General features: G+C 37.1%; 1 protein-coding gene across 1 annotated transcript in view; it reads left to right on the top strand.

Annotated features, from left to right (window-relative positions):
* The first annotated feature begins 15,343 nt into the window (after positions 1-15,343).
* TEX15 (testis expressed 15, meiosis and synapsis associated) overlaps positions 15,344-25,972 on the top strand; it is a 59,370-nt gene continuing 48,741 nt past the window's right edge. Inside the window, exon 1 of the mRNA XM_007962107.3 lies at positions 15,344-15,480. Within this exon, the coding sequence (XP_007960298.3) occupies positions 15,345-15,480 (136 nt within the window). The 5' untranslated portion in view covers position 15,344. The remainder of the gene's footprint in view (positions 15,481-25,972) is intronic.

Below are 25,972 nucleotides of genomic sequence, written 5' to 3'. Positions count from 1 at the left end.
TGTTACTTCACTATAAATATTTTATTGCCCATGTGGATATTACTGCATGTATATACCAGGAATTGGCAACCTGTGTTGTTAGTGCTACATCGAATGATACCCAAGTTAAAATGGTTAGTGACCTTCACAGTTCTTTTCTACTTCCTTGTCTTCCTTCTTGCAGAGCGCCTGAAGCAAAGTAGCCACTGGATAATTTGTTAATTGAATGCCTACCTTCCCCCCTTCCTGCCCTCCCCCTGCAAAAAGCAAAATCACGTTTTTGTTTATCTTTTGGTTTCTTCCTCTGTGGGAGCTTTAAGCCTGAAAGTGAAGTTCCCAGTTACAAATATGTCTTTTTCCTAATAGTGACTCTGGCTAAAAGAGATTCCTGATACATTAAGGAAAAAGAAAAAAAAGAAAAGGAGGAAAAAGGAAGAAAAAATAGTTCTTATGTACCTGATTAGTATGCCTTCCTCAGAATTATCTTAGACCAATGGATCTCAAACTTATCTTACATCAGAATCACTGGAGAATTTGTCAAACCACAGATTTCTGGGCCCAGCCTCCAGATTCGATAGATCTAGGATGAAGCCAGAGGATTGCATTGCCAGCAGGTTCCCAGGTTGTGCTGATGCTGCTGGTCTAGGGACCACAGTTTGAGAACCACTTCCTCTAGTTTACTAGACCAGAAATACAGGTAATTTCGTGATGTGCTTGTTAGGTGTCCCCCAGCTTGCGTAGCCAGTGATTTATAATGAGGAAGTATGGGACATGCCCAGGTGACAAACTTTGTCAGTAGTAGTTTTTTCTAGCTCTGTGCCTTTCCATATTCCAGAAGTTAAGATCTTCTCTTTGAACATAAGACTTTTTTCAGACTTTGACAACTTACTCAAACTTGCTTGTCTAAATAATTGAGTTTGAGTGGAATAGATTTTTACCCAACTCTTGCCACACTGATTACTTCATTTCTCTGCTTCTGTTTCTTTTTATTTCAAGCTTAATTTTTCCAATATTATTATATACTCAAACATACATTGCTTAAGTTGATATTGTTTATCTGTTTTCTGTCCTCTCATACAATTTTCTGAAGAATGGGAAATGGGCATTTCTTCTGGATTTTTTTCTCACAGCTAAACACAGTTGTTACAGACTTGACTCCTTGTCACTTGAATTCTTATTATGAAACACATCTTTAGCATCTCCTAAAACAGAGAATAAAAAGAGATGAAACTGAGGCTTTTTTCCAAACTCTTTTGTAAGCCTTTTTTTTTCTTGCTAAACAAGTGGTTTTGAGGAAAAATTGAAATATTGATCAATACAGATTTCTTGTATTTAATAGGAACTTTAGTTAAATATTTTCAGCCATACCTATGCAAACACTATATTCCTGTGCAGATTAATTTCCTGCAGATTAAATTTATAGTTACTCTACTGGATAGCTTCTGGTAGAGAAAAAAACTATTGAAGACCATTTTGGTTTTTCTTTTCCTTTTTTGTTTGTTTGTTTGTTTTGAGACAGTCTTTTGTTCTGTCAACCAGGCTGGAGTGCAGTGGCGCAGACACAGCTAATTGCAGCCTTGACTTCCCAGGCTCAAGTTATCCTCACACCTCAGCCTCCTGAGTAGCTGGGACTACAGGCACGCCTGGCTAATTTTTTAATTTTTTGGTCCCACTATGTTGCCCAAGCTGGTCTCGAACTCCTGACCTCAAGCAAGCCTCCTGCCTTGGCCTCCCAAAGTGCTGGGATTACAGATATGAGCCACCATGCCTAGCCCTAGTTTTTCTTTTCATGGAATATCACCCATGAATTGTAGAAAGATTTACCAAATGAGTACCTTTTTGTTAAAACCTGTGGTTGGTGTGGCTCTGTAATTTGTGTCCTGTAGTCAACTTTTCTTTTTCCTATTGCAGAGATTTTGTTTGCCACTCTTTTGCCATTCCAGAAAGTCTGGAACAGCTCCATGCAAGTGTCTTTGTGTTGACATCCTCCCTTGTGATCAAATTAAAAGACAGTTGGTAACATCCTCAAGCATATTTCCTTTTTTATACATGACAGTTGTGTTAACTTACAAGTTTGCTTCAGATTCTCATTAATGTACTAACTTAAAAACTATCTTTCCACTTACTATAATTACAATAGACATAGCAATGTCATTAGTCATCAGTTTTCAAATTATACATATTACCCATATAATTGTTGCTAAATATTTCATGTTATTACTGATATCCTTATGTGAATGCTGGTGAGAGAGATGGACCATCACTATCACAGTACTCAGAATTGCTGGTTCCCAAATTATTTGGCATTTTATTTTTATATGCAGTCTCTCATTTTAATTACCCTGATATTGCATGGTTATATTTGTCCTTGATTGTTTCTTTTTATTCTCTACGTTTACTTCTTTGGGTCTCTTAGACAGTGACACTTAATTAAAGCACTTGAGTAAAATATGCACCAACTAGTAAGTCAGTAAAGGATAAGATGTTCTTTTATTTATATGATGAGTTCTAAAATATTTTCAAAGAGCAATCTACAGTGTCTACTTTAAATACCCTTTGACGTTTTTTTGGATGCTTAACTTGGAGAAAAGAAAAAAGATCTAGAATTCGGAGTAAATCTCAAGTTTTGCTAAATGTTTCACCAATAACAGTTATCTTTTCTTGAAAATGCATAACATAGCATTTTAAATATATTAATTAGTACCATATAGAGATATATCTTATAATCAGTAGTATTATCTTGAAATCAAGAAATAAGTTAAAAGTTGTCTAGCTTCACAGGAACATGAAAGCTAATTATAATAGGTCATTAGGATTTGGACTAATTAGTTTTTTGTTGTCTCCATGGTGCATACAGAGTTAAGGTTTAAATGCCTCTAGAAAGAAACTTAAGAACTGAGTTGGGGCCAGGTGCGATGGCTTATGCCTGTAATCCCAGCACTTTGGGAGGCTGAGGCGAGCAGATCACTGGAGGTCAGGAGTTCAAGACATGGTGAAACCCTATCTCTACTAAAAATATAAAAATTAGCTGGGCATGGTGGCACATGCCTGTAATCCCAGCTACTCGGGAGACTGAAGCAGGAGAACAGCTTGAACCCAGGAGGCGGAGGTTGCAGTAAGCCGAGATCATGCCACTGCACTCCAGCCTGGGTGACAGAGCGAGAGAGACTGTCTCTCTCGCTCTGTCACACACACACACACACACACACACACACACACACACACACACACAAAGAACGGAGTTTGAATAGTGCAGTGATTTAGATCCATAGTTAAGCATCAAGCCTGAACTTGAAAACCAACTTACCAGTTTGGTTACCTCAGATAAGTTTCTTAAACTTTCTGAGTCTGTTGTTCTCATCTGAAAATGAGAGTAATACCATCAATCTGTAAAGATAAAATGAGATATTATATATAAGCTACCTATACTGTGTGTAGTATGTATCATAACTACAGTGATTGACTAAAAATCAATGTTTTGTGCTGTGTGTAAAAACACTAGAGCAAGCTCATCTGCTGTGTTACAGGTGGTTTTCCCAACTAGAACTGCGTAAGATTGGTGAGCTGACACTGGGACTCTGGATAGCAGATGAGAATGTACTGAAGGGAAGAAAAAGAGAAAAGCTTATTGAGAAAAGAGGAGGGAAAGAAGAGGGAGGAAGGGAAAGGCATGAGAGAAGGAACTGAGATATGCAGAAAACAGACAACTCCCTCCCCTAGAATGAAACAGGAGTGAAAGGGAGGCAGAAACCAGGAAGAAAAAAATGAATAGAGAGGACAATGAAGAGATAATTATTGGGCAGGGGGAGCTTCTGATCATAATTCTCTACATGTTTCTGTTTTTATTTTTATTTTGTAGATATTCCCTTATCAGTTTTCATGTATGGACTGAGTAATGATCATAACTGTATGATGCTAGATACCATTGAAGAGTGGTAAGTATTTCAAATAATGGCTTTGTTACTGCTTTATTTATAACTTGTTGATTTCTTTTAACTACTTTACAATTGACTTATAAATAATTTGGCAATAAAGAAGATAGATGAAGAGTGTCTTTTATCACACTTTGGAATACTTTAAAGTATGTAAATATTTATTCTTGATGATAATACTTATTGGGTACTGTCTTAATCTACTCGGGCCACTACAACATAATATAAACTGGGTAACTCATAAACAACATAAATGTATTTTTCACAGTTCTGGAAGCAGAGAAGTCCAAGATGAAGGTGCTGGCAGATTCAGTGTCTGGGATGATGGGTGCTTTCTCATACGTGGTGCATTTTCATTGTGTTTTTGCATGGTGGAATTAAAGACCCTTGAGGGTCTTTAATAAGTATGCTAATCCCATTCATGAGGGGTCTGTTCTCAAGACTTAATCATCTCAAGAGGCCTCACCTCTTAATACCATCACTCTGATGTTTAGGCTTCAACATGTGAGTGTCGGGGGGCACGAGCATTCAGACCATAGCAGGTATTTATTTTGTAAGGAAGTATACTTTGTGCTGGAGATAGAAAAATGGGTAAATTGTACAGTACAGAATATTGTCCCGTACATAATTGACCTTAATTTAGGGTAAGTATTGAAACTTTCAATAATAATTTGAATAATAAAAATGAATAATTTTATTTGAATAATAGTAAAATTTCAGTAATAATTTGAAAGTCAAGCCAATATGCAAATATTGCTTAGAACATTTGTGGTATTCAAGGTTTGGAATTACTTTTTGAACCAATACATAAGCAGGGCAAGAAAATGAGGCCCAGCTTAGTGGCTCATGCCAATAATCCCAGCACTTTGAGAGGCAGAGGCAGGAGGATTGCTTGAGGTGAGGAGTTTGAGACCAGCCTGTGCAACATAGCGAGACCTTATCTTTCAAAAAATAAAATAAAAATTAGCCTGGTGAGGAGGCATGTGCTTGCAATCCTAGCTCCTTGGAGGCTGAGGCAGAAGGATCGCTTGAGCCCGGGAATTCAAGGTTACAATGAACTGTAATTGTACCACTGTACTCCAGCCTGGGTGAGATATCAGAGTGAGATCTTGACTCTTAAAAGAGAATTAATTGCTTTTTAGATTCTTAAAATTTTTATACTTTTAGTCAATAGTGGTATTGTCGCATTTAGTTACCCACATATTAATCTTATGATTTTTGGTTGATTCTAAAGATGAAATTCACTCTCAGAGGATGGGAATTGGACCCACTATTGGCATTTAAAAAGCAAAAATACCATGGTCATGGAAGGAAATACTCTAGGCAAAGAAATGTTCTAAGTAATTGGAAAGGTAGAGGAGGAATTGGGACTGTTCAACGTACTGAGGCTATCTAACTTTTAAGGCATCGACTTGCATACAGTGTACAATTTCTTGCATACGCCTATATGTGAAACCACAGAGAAAATGTAGATAGAGCCTGAAAGTGGTAGGAAGAGGGGTAAGTGTTAGGAGGAAGCAAAACATTTTACAGTTTACAATACAGCTTTAAACCTTACCGAAACACAAATGAGCAAAGTAAAGCTTAGGAGCAGACACCTAGTGAGTGGCAGAATCAGGACAAGAAACCTATGTCTGCTGACTTCTTGTACAGAATACTTTCTGTTATTTCATAAATCCTTTCACAATTTTTTTTCAACCCGATTTTGTAAAGACAATTTGGAAGGGAAGTGAAAGGTTGGTTTGTTAAATCAAAAGGGTGTGAATTTCCTAGCCAGGTTATGTTTAGCTACTTGTCACTGGTTGACCCTGATAATTTAGATACCCTCCCACCACCCCCCTTACTTTCTTTAACTGGTCTCTATGATCAGTTCTAGACTTTTTTGCATTGGGGGGAAAATTGCTTTCAGTCTTAGAGTCTTCAAAACAAATCTGGAAGAGGCTTTATTTGTTAGCACTTGATAATATATTTGTTACTTTTATCCAGATACTAAGATTTTTATTCTCCCCAAATAGTTTAAATTACTACAGTTTTACTATAAACTTTTAAGGATTTAGAGATGTGTAGTGCAGTCTAATTGTGAGGCTTTCTTTTGATACTGCATATCTTTCTGAGGCAGTGGTCAATATTGGCACTGATTCTAAGAAGCACACAGGTTCTGCTTGTCTAAATCTTTTAAACCTAAGTAAAACAAATATCAGCAGAATGGAGGCATTCTTTTTGGGAGTTATGTTGACTTTTTTTTAATTGTGTGGTTCTGATAGTGAGCCCAGGTAACTACTGGAATTATTATATAGTTGCTATGAGCCTTTGTCTCTGGATCACACTAATGCCCTCTAAGGAAGTAGACTGAATAGATAGTTCATCTTCTCCAGCAGAATTTGTTAATGTCTTTCTAAAAGACTCAGATTTGACAGTGGCAAAGTAAACAAGATGAGTGAAAACAAATGAAAAATGGCCTAAGTCCTAATAGCCTTTTAAAATAAAATTAAAAGCTTGATAAAACTGCCATGCATTCTTTGCTCTTTTGCTTTTAGTTTTCTATTCATTTACTATAAAGAGGATGGAGATAACCCAGAAACACTCTTTTAAAATAACTTCTACCTCATATGTATAAGATTGAGGGGAAATTTTAAAAAACTTTATGGGTCATTATTGTCTTGCATTTAGGCATTCCAGATGTTCCACTCTTCTCCCAAGTTCCAAGGTACCAATAGTCAAACTTCACCTTAAAGGATTTGAGAAAAAATGAAAGATAGAACTTCACAAGTCACTGTGATGAAATTGAACTTTCTTTAAATGTGTGTGTGTGGCTGGGCATGGTGGCTCACACCTGTAATCCCAGCACTTTGGGAGGCCAAGGTGAGTGGATCACGAGGTCAGGAGATTTAGATCATCCTGGCCAATATGGTGAAACCCTGTCTCTATGAAAATACAAAAAATTAGCCAGGTGTGGTGGCGGATGTCTGTAGTCCCAGCTACTTGGGAGGCTGAGGCAGGGGAATCGCTTGAACCCAGGAGGCAGAGGTTGCAGTGAGCCGAGATCGTACCACTGCACTCCAGCATGGGGACACAGTGAGACTCTGTCTGAAATTTAAAAAAAAAAAAAAGTATGTGTTCAAAAAGTGTTGACATGTAAACCCTTGAATAATCTATACATTTACCTAATGGAATGTCACATAATGGCTTCATAGGTGTTGAGTCTGAGCTCCGTTTAAAAAAACAACAACAACAAAAAAATAACTAATACTTAACCAGATGCTCCTGCCTTAATTGGTAGAGAAAGGTCAGCAACATTCTTTAAGTCCAATAAGAGGATTATTAATAGATGGATTTTACTGGTAACCTCTTAGGGGCATCCTCTAACCCTTCAACAAAGCTTGGTTTCAAACTTCGAGTCCATGAAAAGCAATGTGTTATTTAACTTTACCCCTTTGGTACCACTATCACCAATTCAACAGACATTTGTTGACGGTCATTTTTTTTTTTTTTTTGCGACGGAGTCTTGCTCTGTCGCCCAGGCTAGAGTGCAGTGGCGCAATCTTAGCTCACTGTTGGCAGCCATTTTGTGCAAGGTTGACATCTAAGTCATTATACTACATATATTTTTTGATATGGGCCTTTTCCAGCTTACCATACAGATTATGCTCTTTTGATTATGCTCTTGCTGACCAAAGATCAGTTCAAACTAACCTATAGGAGATCTTCTAAAAATCCTCTGTCTTGGTGCATTTAGGCTGCTGTAACAAAATACCATAAACTGGGTAACTTATAGACAACAGAAATTTCTTTGTCACAGTTCTGGAGACTGGGGAGTCCAAGATCAAGGTGCTGCCAGATTTGGTAGCTGGTGAGGGACTGCTTGCTGGTCCACAGACAGCTGTCTTTTCCCTGCATCTTCACATGGTAGAAGCAGTGAGGGAGGTCTTTACAGTCTGTTTTGTAAGGGTACCTTCATGAAGGCACCACCTTTAATACCTATTCAGCTTCTAAAGGCCCCACCTCCCAATACCTTCACATTAGGCTTTTTCTTTATGTGTTTTTTTTTTTTTTCTAACAGTTTGATAGTTTTAACTCTTATCTTTAGTCTTTGATCCATTTGCAGTTAATTTTTGTACGTGGTTTAAAGTAAGAATCCAACTTCATTCTTTTGCACATGGATATCCAGTTTTCCGGCACTATTTGTTGCAGACTGTCCTTTCTCCCACTGAATGGTCTTGGCACCCTTGTGGAACATCATTTCACATATATGTGAAGGTTTATCTTGGAATTCTTTTTCCTATTTTATTGTTCTTAGATGTCTGTCTTTATGCCTGTTCCAAGGTTTAAGAAATATGAGTTACGGAAATAGTGAACGAATTAATGATATATATAAATCATACAGGAAGCCAGGTATTATAAGTAAATGATAACACACACACACACACAAAATAGGAGAATCAGAGTTGAGACTTAAGACTTTGGAATTATCAAATACAGCAATTTTTTTAGAGACAGAGTTTTTTTTTTCTTGCTACATTGCTTTGTTGCCCAGGCTGGAGTGCAGTCATAGCTCACTAGAGCTTTGAACTCATAGGCTCAAGCAATTCTACCACCACAACCTGCCACGTAGCAGGGAGTACAGGTGTAAACCATCACACTCAGTTTAAATACAATTTATTTTTAAAGAAATGAGAAAGGCTTTAAAATGTGAGAAGCAGATTTTTTTAAATAACCAAATATAACCCTTATTAATGGAAATAGTAATAATTAAAAACTCAATGGACTAGAAGCAGATTAGACCTAGCTGAAGAGAGTCAGTGAACCAGATGTTAGATATGAAGAAACATGATATTATTTTTAGATATGAAGGAGGGTTAAGAAACATGAAGAATAAAGGTAGAAATTTGAACATAGGTAAATAGAAGTTCTATACTGAGGAAACAGAATGATGTCACAGCAATATTTAACAATAAAGTTTCTGAGAATTTCACATAATTGTTGAAAGATACCAAAAGTTAGATATAAGAAGTTCATCAAATACTTAGCCTAGAACATCATGATGAAAATGCAGGACATAAGAGACAAAGAAGATACTAAAAGCTGCCAGAGGAAAAGATTACTCATAAATGAATGACAATTATATTGGAGGTGATAACATCTTCAGAGTGCTGAGAGAAAGTAGCAGTCATTCTAGAATTTGTACCCAGGAAAATTAAGCCTGATGGCAGCATGTCTACTAAAAAATAGAATTTATCATATTAAACTGTAAAAGATTTAAAACATTCCCTTTAAAATCAAGGGCGAGATCAAGATACCTGCCATTATCACTTATATTCAACATTGTACTAGGTACAAGAAATAAATAGCATAAGAATCAGATGGGAAGACACAAAACCATAAGTCATTATACAGTCCATTATTCGTAGAGGATATGGCTGTTAATGAAGATAAATTATTAGAATTAATAAGAGCTTAACAAGGTTGCTGGGTAGCCAATATATAGAAATTGGTTTTGGAGAGTCATTTGCCTAGTGATTGAGTGCATTCACTCTGGTGCCACACTGCCTAGCTTTGAATTCCCGATTCCACCCTTCCTAGCTTTGTGTCCTTGGACATACTATTTAACTTCCCTGCACTTTTGTTTTCTAATTTAAAATAAGGGTATCTGATAGGGATATTGTGAAGATTAAATGGATCAGTATATATCTAAAGCATTTAGAAAAGTGTCTGGTACCTGGTAAGTGTTATATATGTGTTAGCCATTTTTATTATCATTATCAACATCATTTTAAACATAGTAGTGAATAAAATAACTTTTAAAGATACTGTATATAGTAACATAAAAATTATAAAGTACTTTAGATTAAATACTTTAAAAGAAGTGTAAAAACTCTCAGGGAAAAAAGTTATAAAACTTTTGAAAGACATTAATGATCTGAATACCATGTTCACAGATAGGAAAGCTAATATAACAACATGACTTATCTTAAGATTGATCACGAGGTTCAGTGAAGTTCCAGTTAAAACCTAAACAAAATTTATTCTTAGATAGGCCTAATTTAAAATGTGTATATAAGTGCAAAGAGGCTGTGGAAGAACAAGATTTGTTTTGTTTTTTTTCTTTCGGTTTTGCTAAAGCATGTATCAAGATTTGTTACAGTATGGTGTTGATGCATGAATACAGAAAGACACTGATGAAACAGAGCACAGAGCCCAGAATTCATACATATGTAGAAAATGGGTTTATGTCAGAGATGGCATTACAGATAAGGAGGAATAGGAAAGGTTGTTTAAAAAAAAAATGCTAGCAGTTTGATATTCACATGGAAAATTTGAACTTTTATTTTTTACCATAGACAAAAAATGAATTTGAGGCAAAGTAAAGACTTAAAGGTAAAAGACACAACTATGAAAGTTTTAGAAGAAAATATATGGGATATCTTTATGATCTTGGGAAGAGGTATATCTTTTTTCTTTTTTTGGAAACAGAGTCTTGCTCTGTCGCCCTGGCTGGAGTGCAGTGACGCAATCTCTGCTTACTGCAAGCTCCGCCACCCGGGTTTGCACCATTCTCCTGCCTTAGTCTCCCGAGTAGCTGGGGCTACAGGCCCCTGCCACCACGCCCGGCTAATTTTTTGTAGTTTTAGTAGAGATGGGGTTTCACCGTGTTACCCAGGATGGTCTCAATCTCCTGACCTCGTCATCCACCCACCTCAGCCTCCCAAAGTCCTGGGATTACAGGCATGAACCACTGTGCCCAGCCTGGGGAGAAGTATTTCTCAAAGTTAATCAAAAGCAAAAAATGAAAGCACAAAATATAAATAAAAATATTCATATTTGGGACTAAAATTAAACATACCTCTTTTAGAAAATGAAAATACATCTTTTAAAAGTGGGGGGAATTATTTGCAGTAAATATAATTAGCAAAAAAGATAATATCTCATATAAAGATTTCTTGCAAATACATAGACTAAACTAATAGAAAAGTGGGTAAAAAGCTTGCATGAGTATTTCCCAGATGTGGAAACATGACCAATATATATACTCAGTACATGATCATTCTCAAAAATTGGGGGCTGGATTCAGTGGCTCACGCCCACAGGCACTTTGGGAGAATGAGGCGGGCAGATCACTTGAGGTCAGGAAGCTGAGACCAGCCTGGCTAACATAGTGAAACCTTGTCTCTACAAAAATTAGCAACGCGTGGTGGCACGTGCCCATAGCCCCAGCTACTAGGGAGGCTGAGCCAGGAGAATCGCTTGAACACAGGAGGCAGAGTTTATAGTGCACTGAGATCACGCCACTTCACTCCAGCCTAGGTGACAGAGCAAGACACTGTCAAAAAAAAAAAAAGAGGTGAGGGGAGAGAAAATGCAAACTAACCACAATTAGTTATCATTTGCTCCTGTCAGGTTGGCAGAAAGTAAAGACTACCAACATGAAGCTTGATGAGAATATGGAGAAACTGGAACTCTTAGATATTCCTGGTGATGATGTGTAATAAAAGATTGAGAAATTAGCCAAGCACAGTTGGCATTTGCCTGTAATCCTAGCTAGTTAGCCATTTGGGAGGCTGAGGCATGAGGATCAAAAATCTGTGTGCAGTTAGCTGGCATGTTCCCATGACGGCGCTCTCACTCACCCCACACAGTGCAATGAGGACAAACCAGAATTCCCCATGTCATAATTGATCGCTAGAGCTCAGGAATTTGAGACCAGCCTGGGCAACACTAGTGAGACCTAGTCTCAAAGGAGAAAAAAAAAAAGATTCAGAAATGAGACTATACAAAAATTAGTTTTTCTATGTGAGGAATCTTCCTCACATAGAAACAAACAAAATTAAAAGGCAAAAATATTAAAATACATATGACAGACAAAACTAATTTATTTGTATATGGAGTCCTTATAAATCATTAGCTAGAATACTATCTTCTCTGTGGGAAAAAAATGAACAAAAAGATAAGAACGAGTGATTCACAGAAAAAACAAAATAGCTCAATGTCACTGATAATGAATTAAATGCTAACTAAAACCACAAGTTTCTATTTTTATTTGCCATGTTTTCAAAGGTTAAGTTTGATGAAATATTAAAAAATAAAAATGGAAAGAATATTTTCTTTAAAGCAAAAATTAGTAAATAATAAAGGCTAGATACAGAAAGGTGAGTTACTAAGAAACCAAGAAAATCAGGATTATGAAGTCATAGAAGTCTGGCAAGCTGTGTTATTTCAAGAACAGAGTGATCAAGAGTATCAAACAGAGAGAGGCCAAGTAAGTCATGAGCCACAAATGACTGATGTGGATCATCATTGATGACTTTGAAGATCACTGTTTAGGTGGAGTAATGGAAGTAGAAATCAAAGTAGATTGAGGAGGGAGTGGGAAGTGAGCTAGAAAATGGCAAATTTTTGCATTTCTGAGATGAACTCAGCTGATTTATGATGTATTATCATTTTTATTTAACTTTTGTTTGAATTTCTACTGATTTAATTTCCTCCTAATAATAACAGGATTATTCATTGTTTTTGTTTCTTCTTGAATCAATTTTGGTAGCTTTTTTCCTAAGAATTATTTTCTCTAATATTTAAATGTATTGGCCTAAAGTTGTTCATAACATACATTCTCTTAAAACCTATATAAATAGGTGTTTAAATTATTAGCAAACACTTGTCTTTGGTTCCTTTGTTCTTTAGTTATTTTGAATATCTGTTAAAGTATATGGTATGTACTTTATATATATTATATATTTTATATATATACTTTATGTATATTGCCATGTACATTAACTATTCATGAATGATTTATAATTGATTTCTTTTTCTATCTAGAATAGCCCAGGACTCCAGAAGACAGCCTCAGCATGAATCCTCAGAATTCAAACTTCCTTATTTTACTTATATATATATGTATATAAATAAATAATACATAAATATATATATAATTGTAGGACTATTTCATATAATATAATTTGTAATATGTAACATATAAATATAAAGGTTATAGGTCTGTGATACATGAGCATAAAGAAATATATATCAAAGGTCTAATATCCCACCCATAAAAAACCCAAACAAACAAAAAAAATACATGAAGTTATCACTTTAACGTGGTTGAAGTTAAAGAGACGTTATTCCTGCTTAAAAGATAATAACTGAAAAATTGCTGAGCACAACTTATTTAATGAAGGATGTTGAATACCGTTGTGTCCTGATTATTCATCTTTCATTAGTTGTAAACTTAGCTTTTTGTGGCAAAGTATTATCCTAAGTAAGCCCTGAGGAACAGAAGTGAACTTCATAAATCTTTCCTTTATTAGTAAATTATGCTAGAGAAACCCTATAGCTGAAATCATCGAGCTTTCTTGAATATGTAATTTTTTTTTTTCTTTGAGCCAGAGTCTCACACTGTTGTCCAGGCTGGAGTGCAATGGTGCGATCTCGTCTTGCCGCAGCCTCTGCCTCCTGGGTTCAAGTGATTCTCCTGCCTCAGCCTCCAGAGTAGCTGGGATTACAGGCGCACACCACCACACCCGGCTAATTTTTTGTACTTTTAGTAGAGACGGAGTTTCACTATGTTGGCCAGACTGGTCTCAAACTCCTGACCTCGTGATCCACCCACCTCAACCCCCCAAACCGAATATGTAATTTAACTGTAGTTAAAGGCAGTTTTGAGGATTGTGCTTTGAGGATTGTCCCAGCACTTGACTGTTCAAGTAAAGTATATTCAACTGATTGTTCTTTACCTTTATGTGCTGTTGTTACAGATCATGACTAATTGAAGAGATTTTTATTGCATAAGGCATTCTAAACTATTTTCCAATCTTCCCCTTACTAAACTGTGAGGTGAACGTGGCAGCCTTGACAAGTATCTCTAGAGCTGGTGCATCTTAGGAGTATTCTTGTTAGAAAGCAGTACTCCACTAGTGTCTTTGTGGCTGAATGGAAGAAGGGCTGCCTGGCTTCTCTTTTTTTCTAGAGGTCTTTTTCATTCCCTAATCCATGTTTGATTGGGAGATTGCAAGATCACCTTTCATAAAGAACAGGAGGGCATTAAGAGGGACATCCTTGTGAACCTTCTTAGAACCTTATCCTTTGTGATCCTTCTGTAGAATTTTGGCATCTTTTAATTTGGATTGTGATCTAATGTTTGAACTAAGCCGTTGATAGGTGTCAGGAGGGCCATCAACCATCTTATGAAATGGTATGAAAAATACCTGCTTATATATATTTCCTTGTGTGTATACTCCATAGCTGTCTTTTGAAATCCAGTTTGAATTCTACTTAAAGAGGTTAAGAATCAATATTTGGCAGGGGATGGAGGTTGCAGGGAAGTTTGGGGAGAGAGAGAAAGGAGAGGGAAAAAGGAAGGGAGGAATATTTTTGATATTTCTGGTATAGCAATATATGATGTTGTCTTAGGCATTTATAGAACGATACTATGCAGCAGTAGTCAATAAGCAATTGGCTGTTCTTGGCCATCAACTGTAGGAATAGTCAGCAATAGTTGGTTTACAGCTTTTTGAAGTTTCTTCTGAAACCAGAGATTTTGATTTAAAGAGAGTATCATTTTTGTCACAGAAATGTATAGGAAAAAAATGCTTTCTGAAAATAGAATATTTGAGCTGGGCATGGTGGCTCACGCCTGCAATTCCAACACTTTGGGATTCCGAGGCAGGAGGATCACTTGAGCCCAGGAGTTCAAAACCAGCCTGGGCAACACAGAGAGACCCTGTCTCAAAAGAAAGAAAGAAAGAAAAAATGTAGTATTTGGTAAGAATTTTACCAAATGTGTATAAAAATTGTTATGGCTGTAAGTTTTTGAGCTTTTCAGGAGCAGGGAGACTTTTGGTTACCTAATTGCAGTTACATGAATTACAAGGAAAAATGCGTTAGAAACAAAAATTCATATATATATATGAAATATATATGTGAAATATATATATATGAATATATATATTGAGATAGAGTCTTGCTCTTTTGCCCAGGCTGGAGTGCAGTGGAGTGATCTCAGCTCGATGCATCCTCCACCTCCTGGGTTCAAGCTGTTCTCATGCCTCAGCCTCCCAAGTAGCTGGAATTACAGGCATGTGCCACCACACCCAGCTAATTTTTTTGTGTTTTTAATAGAGACGGGGTTTCGCCATGTTGGCCAGGCTGGTCTCAAACTACTAGTGTCAAGTGATCTGCCCACCTCAGCCTCTCAAAGTGCTGGAATTACAGGTGTGAGTCACTGTGCCCAGCTGATATTTTTGATATACAAAAACCAAAGTTGTAAATTCATTTTCTTTTTTGGGTAACTGGCAAATTGAGATGGAAACTTTCAGATAGTTGACTAAGAACATTTTACTATTACTTTTGTTGAACTTTTAAATGATTGTACTGCCATTGCCTTTTATGTATTTATTGACCTTTTGCTTAATAACCTTGGGTTGATTTTAGGCCACCAACAAAATGGAAATGAAAGAAACTGCTAAACAGAATACACTGTGGCAAATGAACTCAACTAGCGAACCCATGTTAAATACTCGTGAAGTCAATCCTTTGAAGAAATTCACCATTCCTAAGATCAGGAGGACAGCTGAGAAAGGTAATATTTCTGTGGAAGTTGGGAACTTTTTTAGTAACTATTACTGTATTTCTCTGATTCTTATTTTATGTTCATCTTTTATTTTGACTCTATATAAAATTAGGTTAATTCAGGTCTCTAATTCCTTAAACATACATGTACTTATGTTTCCACACAAAATAAAATAGATGCATGTTCTGCATCCTTCCCACAAAGTACACCTAAAATCCCTGGACATTTTTATAAAACAAATATGAGAAGACTTTCAAAACTGGAGAACACACACCAACTAGGGAATTTGGAACTCAGGGAATGACATAGCAGTAAGTTCCCTGGATTTTCTTTTTGTTTCCTCCATATCTCAGACTGGATGCCCCCAGTAAGAGAAATGCCGCCTGGTACAGACCTCCCCCAGAAGCCCCAAGAAAAACCTCTTCTTTCTTGCCAGTGGACTAAGAAAGGGGCAGCCTAGAAAGTTGGAAACCTGTTTGACATTAAATATACCCTTCCCATTTCCCACTGGGGTGATGTCAAAGGAAGTTGAGTGGGGATCCTGGACTCTGACCCCCTACCCAGCAGGAACAAGGTACCCCTTTCCTTCCCTATGATGCCAGTGGTGATCCAAGTAGGATCACACAGCAATAACGCATTCTCTTCCCTGCCATCATCCTGCTCCTGCAATGTCAGTTGACATCTACTCCTGCTTTGTGGTGATGAGTTGCCCTTTCCACTAGGGTTAGAGTCAGTGAACAAAGTGGAGAACCTGGACCTCCACCACATCCAGCAGTAACAAGGCCTCCCTCTACAGTATTGGTGGAGGATAAGTGGGGACCATGGACTTCCAGCCCTTTCCAGTGGTAACAGGATACTCCCCAGCGTGTACATGGAAGCCCTGTGGAAAGCCAGAACTTCACCTCTGCATAGTAGTAAAGAGTCAGTGCTCCCCTTTCCCTGCCAGCCATTGTTCCTGCCAGCATAGTTTTAGTAAAGTCTTGCTGAAGTGCAAGATTAAATATAATCCAGAGTCTCATAAAAATGCCCCAGTTGACCAGGATATAATAAAAATCGCTCATCTTAACACACACCAAGAAAATCTCAACTTGAATGAGAAAAGATAACAAATGCCAACATCAAGATTGACACAGGTGTTGGAACTATAATTAACTGAGAGACTTTTAAAGCAGCTACCATAAAGATATTTGGACAAGCAGTTACAGACACTTTTGAAACAAACGAAAAGCTAGAAAATCTCATCAAAGAAATGAAATATGTAATAATCAAATAGAAGACTTAGAACTGATAATTTAATTAAAATAAAAACTCAGGCAAAAACTAATAGAACTACAAGGAGAAATAGAGAAATCTACTATTATAGTTGGAAATGCCCCATTATCAGAAATGGGCATATTGCCAACAGACAGAAAATCACTAAGGACATAGCTCAGCAACACCATCAATCAACTTGATATAATAGACATCTGTAGATTATTTCATTCAACAGTAGTATGTTAGACATTCTTCTCAAGCACACCCAAGAATCACCAAGATAGACCATACCTTGGCCATAATACACATGTTAAGAGATTTGAAATAGTAGAAATCATACAGTCACCTCTCAGACCATGTATTAATCCAATCCATTTTCACACTACTGATAAAGATATACTAGTGACTGGGCAATTTACAAAAGAAAGAGGTTTATAATGGACTTATAGTTCCACGTGGCTGGGGAAGCCTCATAATCATGGCAGAAGATAAGGAGAAGCAAGTCACATCTTACATGAATGGCAGCAGGCAAAGAGAGAGCTTGTGCAGGGAAACTCCTGTTTTTAAAACCATTAGATCTCATGAGACCAGTTCAGTATCACAAGAATAGCACAGGAAAGACCTGCCCCCGTAATCCAGTCGTCTCCCACTGGATCCCTCCCACAGCACATGGGAATTATGGGAGCTACAAGATGAGATTTGGTTGGGGACACAGAGCCAAACCATATCAGACCACAGTAGAATTAAGATGATCAAGTAGGGGGCACTAGATATAAATAACCCAAAGATAGCTGGAAAATACCCAAATTCTTTGAGATTAAACAGCACACTTCTAAATAATAAATGCATCAAAGAAAAAATCTCAAGAGAAATGTTAAAATACTTTGAATTAAATGAAAAGGAAAACAAAATTTGTAGGATGAAGCAAAAGCTGTACTTAGGAAGAAATTTATAGCATTGAATGCGTATATTAGAAAACAAGAAATATCTAAAATCAGTAATTTAAGTTTACACCTTAGGAAACTAGAAAAAAGAGGACAAATTAAATCCAGAATAAGCAGAAGAAAAGAAATAATAAAAATTAGAGCAGAAATGAATGAAATTAAAAACAGGAAATTAATAGAAAAAAAAATCAACAAAATGAAAATCTATATCTTTGAAAAGATCAGTAAAGTTGATAAGCCTCTAGCCAGGATAACTAAGAAAAAAAGGGGCACAAATTACTGATATCAGAAATCAAAACATCACAACAGATCCTATAGACATTAAAAGGATAAGGGATACTATGAACAACTCTAGGCCCATAAATTTGGTAACCTAGGTGAAATGTACCAATTCCTTGAAAGACAGTATCTGCAAAAAGTTACACAAGAAGAAATATATGATCTGAATAGGCCTAAATCTATCTATTAAACAAATTGAATCAATAACTAATAACCTTCCAAAACAACACCAGGACCAGATAGGTTCACTGGTGAGTGCTACTAGATATTTAAGGAAGAAGTTATACCAATTCTCTACAATCTCTTTCAGAAGATACAAGTAGAAGGAATACTTTCTGACTCATGCTTTTAGAGGAGCATTATTTTAATACCAAAACAAGATAAAGAACTTAGAAGAAAACTACAGAGCCAAGAAAAGCTCAACATCATTGATCATTAGAAAATGCAAATCAAAACCACAAGGAGATACCATCTCACGCCAGTCAGAATGGAAGTTATTGAAAAGTCAAGAAATGATAGGTGCTGGTGAGGCTGTGTATAAATAGGAATATTTTTACACCATTGGGCACTGTGGTTCATGCCCTGAGGCTAGGAGTTGGAGATCAGCCTGTGCAACATAGCAAGGCCCTGCCTCTAGAAAAATAAAAATAAAAATCAGCCTGTGTGGTGCATGCCTGTAGTCCTAGCTACTTGGGAAGCTGAGGTGGGAGGAACGCTTGATCCCAAGAATCAAGCAGAAAAGTAAATGTAAATTAGTTCAACCATTGTGGAAGACAGTGTGGCGATTCCTCAAGAATCTAGTACCAGAAATACCATTTGACCCAGCAGTCCCATTACTGGGTATATACCCAAAGCCTGAATCATTCTACCATAAAGACACATGCACACATATGTTTATTCCAGCAATATTTTCAGAAACAGAGACATGGAACCAACCCAAATGCTCATCAGTGATATAGACTGGATAAAGAAAATGTGGTATATATACATCATGGAATACTGTGCGGCCATAAAAAGGAATGAGATCATGTCCTTTGCAGAGACATGGGTGAAGCTGGGAGCCATCATCCTCTGCAAGTACAGGAACAGAAAACCAAACACCACATGTTCTCACTCATACGTGGAAGTTGAACAATGAGAACACATGGACACAGGGAGGGAAATAACACACACCGGGATCTGTTGGAGGGTGGGAGTCAAGGGGAGGAAACCTAGATGACAGAGGTCAATAGGTGCAGCAAACCACCATGGCACATATATATCTATGTAACAAACCTGCATATTCTGCACGTATATCCCAGAACTTAAAGTAAAATAAAAAATTTTTAATAAAGAAAATACTGAGAAGGAATAGCCAGGAATTGTTATCTCCTGGATATTCAGCTATGGTCTCTGAATCCATAGGGTGAGAGTTGGTTACATTTAAAGAGCTGCCTACACTTACTGTCTAAGTTCAGCATTATTTGGGAAGCTGAAGCAGGAGGATGGCTTAAGCCCAGGAGTTCAAGGCTGCAGTGAGCTATGATCACAGCACTGTACTCCACTCTGGATGACAGAGTGAGACCCTGTCTCTTAAAAAAAAAAAAAAAGAGAGAGAGAGAAAAATAAAATTGGCATTAAAAAAAATAAAATTGACATTAAAAAAAAAAAAAACTACACTGCCAGTCATGGTGGCTCATACCTGTAATCCCAGCACTTTGGAAGGCCAAGGTGGGAGAATTGTTTGAGCCCAGGAGTTTGACATCAGCTTGGCAACATGGAAAAATCCCATCTCTACAAAAATACAAGAATTATCCAGGCATGGTGACATGTGCCTGTGGTGCCAGCTACTCAGGAGGCTGAGGTGGGAAGATCACTTGAGCCTGGGAGGTCAAGTCTGCAGTGAGCCATAATTGTGCCACTGTGCCACTGCACTCCACCGTGGGCAACAGAACGAGACCCTGTCTGGAAAAAAAATAAAAACCACAGACAAATATCACTCAAGAAGATAGATGCAGAATTTTTCAGCCAAGTATCAGCAAATCAAATTCAATAATGTAAAGAATTTTATAGCTGGGCATATGCCTGTAATCCACACTTTGGGAGGCTAAAGTGGGAGGATCACTTGAGGTTAGGAGTTTGAGACCAGCCTGTGCAACACAGCAAGGCCCTGTCTCTCGAAAAAAAAATTTTTAAATCAGCCTGGTGTGCACACCTGTAGTCCTAGCTACTTGGAAAACTGAGGTGGGAGGATCGCTTGATCCCTGAAGGTTGAGGCTGCAGTAAACCGTAATCACACTTCTGCACTGCAACCTGGGCAAGACTGTCTTTAAGAAAGAATTTCACACCAGTACCAACTGGAATATATCCCAGGTATGTAAGGCTGGTCTACCATTTGAAAGTCAATTAATGTAATCCATCATCTAAAGAGGAAAAATCATATGATCATATCAATAGATGCCAAAAAAAAAAAAAAGGATTTGACAAAATCTAACACCCATTCATGTTAAAAAGCTCTCAGTAAACTAGGAATAAAGAGGAATTTCCTCAACTTGATTTTTTTAAAATCTACAAAAAGCCTTCAGCTAACTTAACAGTGAAAAATTTAAAGCTTTCACACTAAGATCAAGGCAAGGATGTCTGTCACCACTGCTTCTCAACATTGTACTGGAAGTACTAGCTAATGCAGTAGGACAAGAAAAGGAAATAAAGAAATAAAAGGTATACATATAGGGAAAGAAAAAAGAAAACTGTACTTTCTTACAGATGACATAATCATATCTATTGAAAAATCAAAACCCTCCTGGAACTCATAAGCGATTATGGGGGAAGTTGTAAGATAAAGGTTAATATATGATACTGCTTTTTTATATACCAGCAATGAACAAGTAGAATTTGAAATTTAAAACATACCATTTATATTAGCACCAGAAAAACGAAATACCTAGGTTTAAATCTAACCAAATACATACAAAGTCTACATGAGGAAAACTACAAAACTGGTGAAAAAAGTCAACCCAATAGAGAGATTTCACGTTTATGAATAGGAAAAGTTGGTATTATCAATATACCAGTTTTTCCCAACTTGATTTACAGATTCATTGTCACCCAAATCAAAATCTCGGCAAGTTATTTTGTGCATACCAACAAAGTGATTCTAAAGTTTATATGGCACACAGTTTCTGATATGGAAGGAACAAATTTTAAGGTCTCTTGCAGAACGGGTTGACTATGATTAATAATTGTGTATTTCAAAATTAAGTATTCAAGGCAATACAGAAAATAAATATTCAAGGCAATGGATGTGTTAGCTTGATTTAATCATCCTGTGTTGTATGCATATAATATCACATTGTACTTCCTGAATGTATACAATTACAACTTTACAATTTGCAATAAAATAAACATTAAAATTAAGTTTATATGGAGAGGCAAAAAACTAAGAATACACAACACTGAAAAACAACAGAGGACTGACACTACTTTACTTCAAGACATACTATAAAGCTACAGTAATTAAGGCAGGGTGGTGTTGGCAAAAAAAAAAAAACAGACAAATCAAGCAATGGAACAGAATAGAGAGCCCAGAAATAGAGCCACATGAATATAAACTGATCTTTGGCAAAGAAGAGGCAGGAAAATAGAACAAAGTCTTTTCAACAAATATTGCTGAAGCAACTGGACACCCACATGCAGAAAAGGGAATCTAGACACAGACATTAACATCCTGCACAAAAATTAATTCAAAGTATTCCACAGACCTAAATGTAAAACACAAAACTATAAAAATTACAGAAGATAACATATGAGAGTATCTAGATGATGTTGGGTTTGGCAATGACTTGAGCTGCAATACCAAAGATATAGTTTGTGAAAGAAAGGACTGAATAGCCAGACTTTATTCTCTTGACAGTGTCTTTTGCAGAACAGAAATTTTTAATTGTAATAAAGAGAAAATATTTGCAAAACACATTTCAGATAAGGAATTGTTATCCAAAATATATTAAAAAATTCTTGACAATAAAAAGGCAAACAAGTCAATTTAAAAAAGCGAAGAAGTCAATTTAAAAATGAGCCTGCCAACTGAGGCAGGAGAATGGCGTGAATCCAGGAGGTGGAGCTTGCAGTGAGCTGAAATCATTCCTCTGCATTCCAGCCTGGGAGAAAGAGCAAGACTCTGTCTCCAAAAAAAAAAATTAGACTGCCGGGCATGTTAGCTCATGCCTCATCCCAGCATTTTGAGAGGCTGAGGCAAATGGATCACCTGAGGTCAGGAGTTCGAGACCAGCCAGGCCGACATGGAGAAACCCCGTCTCTACTAAAAATACAAAAATTAGCCAGGTGATGTGGTGGGCATCTGTAATTCCAGCTGCTCAGGAGACTGAGGCAGGAGAATCACTTGAACCTAGGAGGTGGAGGTTGCAGTGAGCCAAGATCACACCACTGCACTCCAGCCTCACCACAAGAGTGAAACCCTGTCTCAAAAAAAAATCAAAAAATTAATAAACACAAGCCAAAGACTTTAGCATACACTTCACCAAAGAAGATACACAGTTGGCAAGTAAGCATATGATGAGATGTTTCACATCATATGTCATCAGGAAAATTCAAATTAGAATAGAAATACCTGTACACACCTATTAGAATGGCCCAAATCCAGAACGCTGATGACGTTAAATACTGGTGAGGGTATGGGGCAGCAGAAACTCTGATCCATTGCTGGTGGGAATGCAAAATAACGACTTTGGAAGACAGTACAGTGGTTTATTACAAAATTGAACATACTGTTACCATATGCTCCAGCAATTACACTTCTTGGCATTTACACAGATAGGTTAAAAGCCTGTGTTCACATAGAAACCTGCACACAGGTGTTTATAGCAGCTTTACTCATAATAGTTAACACTTGGAAGCAACCAAGATGTCCTTCTGTAGATGAACAGATAAAGTGGTACATCCAGACAATAGAATATTATTTAGCACTAAAAAAGAAATGAGCTATCAAGTCATGAAAAGAAATGAAAGAACCTTAAAAGCACATGTCGTCTTTTTAGATTGGCTAAGTGAATGCAGCCTGTCTAAAAAATTTACATACCATATGTTTTCCGTTCTGGAAAAGGCAGACAGTAAAAAGATCAGTGGTTGTTAGGGTTTGGGACAGGGAAGAGGGATGAAAAGGCAGAGCACAGAGGACTTTTAGGGCATTGAAACTATGAGCCTAGGCAGTGTAGTGAAACCCCATCTCTACAGAAATTAGCCAGGCATGGTGGTGCACACACCTGGTGGCATAATCCTAGCTACCTGGGAGACTGAGATGGGAGGATCACTTGAGTCCAGGAGGTCGAGGCTGCAATCAGCCGAGATTGCACCACTGCATTCCAGCCTGGGCGACAGAATGAGACCGTCTCAAAAAACAAAACAAAGGAAACTACTCTGTATGATACTACCATATTCTGTATGATACTGTGGATATTTGCTTTGACATTTTTTAAACCCATAGAATGTACAACACCAAAAGTGAACCCTAATGTAAACTGTTGACTCTGAGTGATAATGATGTATCAATGTAGGTTCATCAGTTGTAAAGAAAAAAATGTACCACTTTGGGGGAAGACGTTGATTGATAATGGAAGAGGCTGTGCATGTCAGAGGGCAAAGAGTATATGAGATATCTTTGTACCTTCCTCTCAGATTTTGCTGTGAACCTAAAACTATTCTAAAAAGTCTGTGAAGTCTGGGTGTGGGGGCTCATGCCTGTAATCCCAGCACTTTGGGAGACCGAGGCCGGTGGATTGCTTGAGGTCGAGACCAGTCTGGCCAACATGGTAAAACTCCATCTCTACTAAAAATACAAAAAAAAAAAAAAAATTCACCAGGCATGATGACTATTCAGGAGGCTGAGGCAGGGGAATTGCTTGAACCAGGGAGGTGGAGGTTGCAGTGAGCCAAGATTGCGCCACTGACTGCACTTCAGCCTGGGTGACAGAGCAAGGCTCTGTCTCAAAAAAAAAAAAAAAAAAAAAAAAAAAGTCTGAAGAAAAAAAAAAAATACTCAGTGTGTTCAAGAGAAGAATAGAGATACTCTTCTGTTTCTGTTTTTCTAAGAATAGAAATTACTCAGACTGAACAACACAGAGAAAATACAAAAATGAACAGAACCCAAGAGACTTGTGGAACAATAACAAAAGATCTAACATCTTTGTCCTAGTGCCAGAAGGAGAGGAGAAAGAGTGTGGGGCTGAAAAATTATTCTAGAAAATATTGGCTAGAAATTTCCCAAACTTGGCAAAAGGCATAAACCTATACATTCAAGAAGCTGAAAAACCCCAAACATAAAACCCCCCAAGAATTCATACCAATGCACATCGTAATAAAACTTTAAAAGCTAAGAACAGAGAAAAAATCTTGAAAGCAACTAGAAAGAAACCACATTATTTATAGGGGAAAAATTATTTGACAAAATATGTCTCATTAGAAACCATGGAGTCTGGGGGAAGTAACACTGCATTTTTCAAATGCAAGAAATAACTTTGAACCCAGAGTTCTTTCAAAATATCTTTTGAAATATCTTTCAAATATGGAGGTAAAACAGATATTCTCAGATAAAGCAAAACTAAGAATTTTTCATCAGCACACATACCCTTAAAGAATAGCTGAAAGAATTTCTCCAAATAGAAGCTAGTAAAAGAAGGAAACTGGGAACATTAGGAATGAAGGAAGAAAAAAAGCTTAAACATGTGGGTAAATATAATAGATCATCCTTCTCTTGAGTTTTCCTAGTTATGTTTGACAGTTGTAGCACAAATTACAACATTCTTTGATGTGGGTCTCGGTGTATATAGAGGAGGTATTTCAGGTAATTATAACGTGAGATGTTACTATTAGAAGGAACTAAATGAATGGTGTATGAGATCTCTCTGCATTATCTTTTACAAGTGAATCTAAATATCTCAGAATTAAATTGTTTTAAACAATATAGGCAGATCAAAATGAAATTTTAAAAATGTTCAGGCAACCCACAGGAAGGCAGGAAAAATGAAATAGAAAATCAAACAGAAGGAAAAACAGAAAATAAATAATTAAATCACAGGCTTAAGCCCTAACATATCATTACTTATATCGAACATGCGTGATCCAAATATACCAATTAAAAGACACGTTGACAGAATGGATTAAAAAAACACAACCCAACTACTCTTGGCAAACTCATTCCAAACGTAGTGATATAAGTTGTTGGAATGTAGACATATGAAGAAAGGCCATACAAATAATAAGAGTGACTATATTAATGGTGGATAAGTAGACTTCAGAGGAAAGAAAATTGTCAAGAACAAAGAGGGATGTTACTTAATGATGAAAAGGTCAGTCCACCAAGTAGATACAGCAGTCTTAAATATGTATATTTCAGACATCAGACCTTCAGAATATATGAAGCAAAACTGATAAAACTGAAAGGAGAAATGGACAAATTTAGAATTATAGTTGGAGACTTTGTACTCTCAGTTGATAAAACTAAGCAGAAAATCAGGAAGAATATTGAATAATCTTTAACAGTGGCAATCAACAGGATCTAATTGACAGTTATAGATTATTGTACCTAACAGTAGCAGAATAGACCTTTCAAGCACCTGTAGAACATGCATTAAAATAGACAATATCTTGGGCCATGAGATACATATCAACATATTTAAAGGAATTGAGGCCGGGCACAGTGGCTCACGCCTATAATCCCAGCACTTTGGGAGGCCGAGGCGGGCAGATTATGAGGTCAGGAGATTGAGACAATCCTGGCTGACACGGCGAAACCCCATCTCTACTAAAAATACAAAAAATTAACCGGGCGTGGTGGCAGGCACCTGTAATTCCAGCTACTCGGGAGGCTGAAGCAGGAGAATGGCATGAACCCGGGAGGCGGAGCTTGCAGTGAGCTGAGATTGTGCCACTGCACTCCAGCCTTGGCAACAGAGGGAGACTCTGTCTCATAAATAAATAAATAAATTGAAATCATATAGAATATGTGCTCTGACAACATGCAAACAGAAAAG

This window comes from Chlorocebus sabaeus, chromosome 8, assembly GCF_047675955.1.
Source record: "Chlorocebus sabaeus isolate Y175 chromosome 8, mChlSab1.0.hap1, whole genome shotgun sequence".
Lineage (NCBI taxonomy): Eukaryota > Metazoa > Chordata > Mammalia > Primates > Cercopithecidae > Chlorocebus > Chlorocebus sabaeus.
Note: the sequence above shows the minus strand (reverse complement) of the source record. Positions and strands in the feature narration are given on the sequence as shown.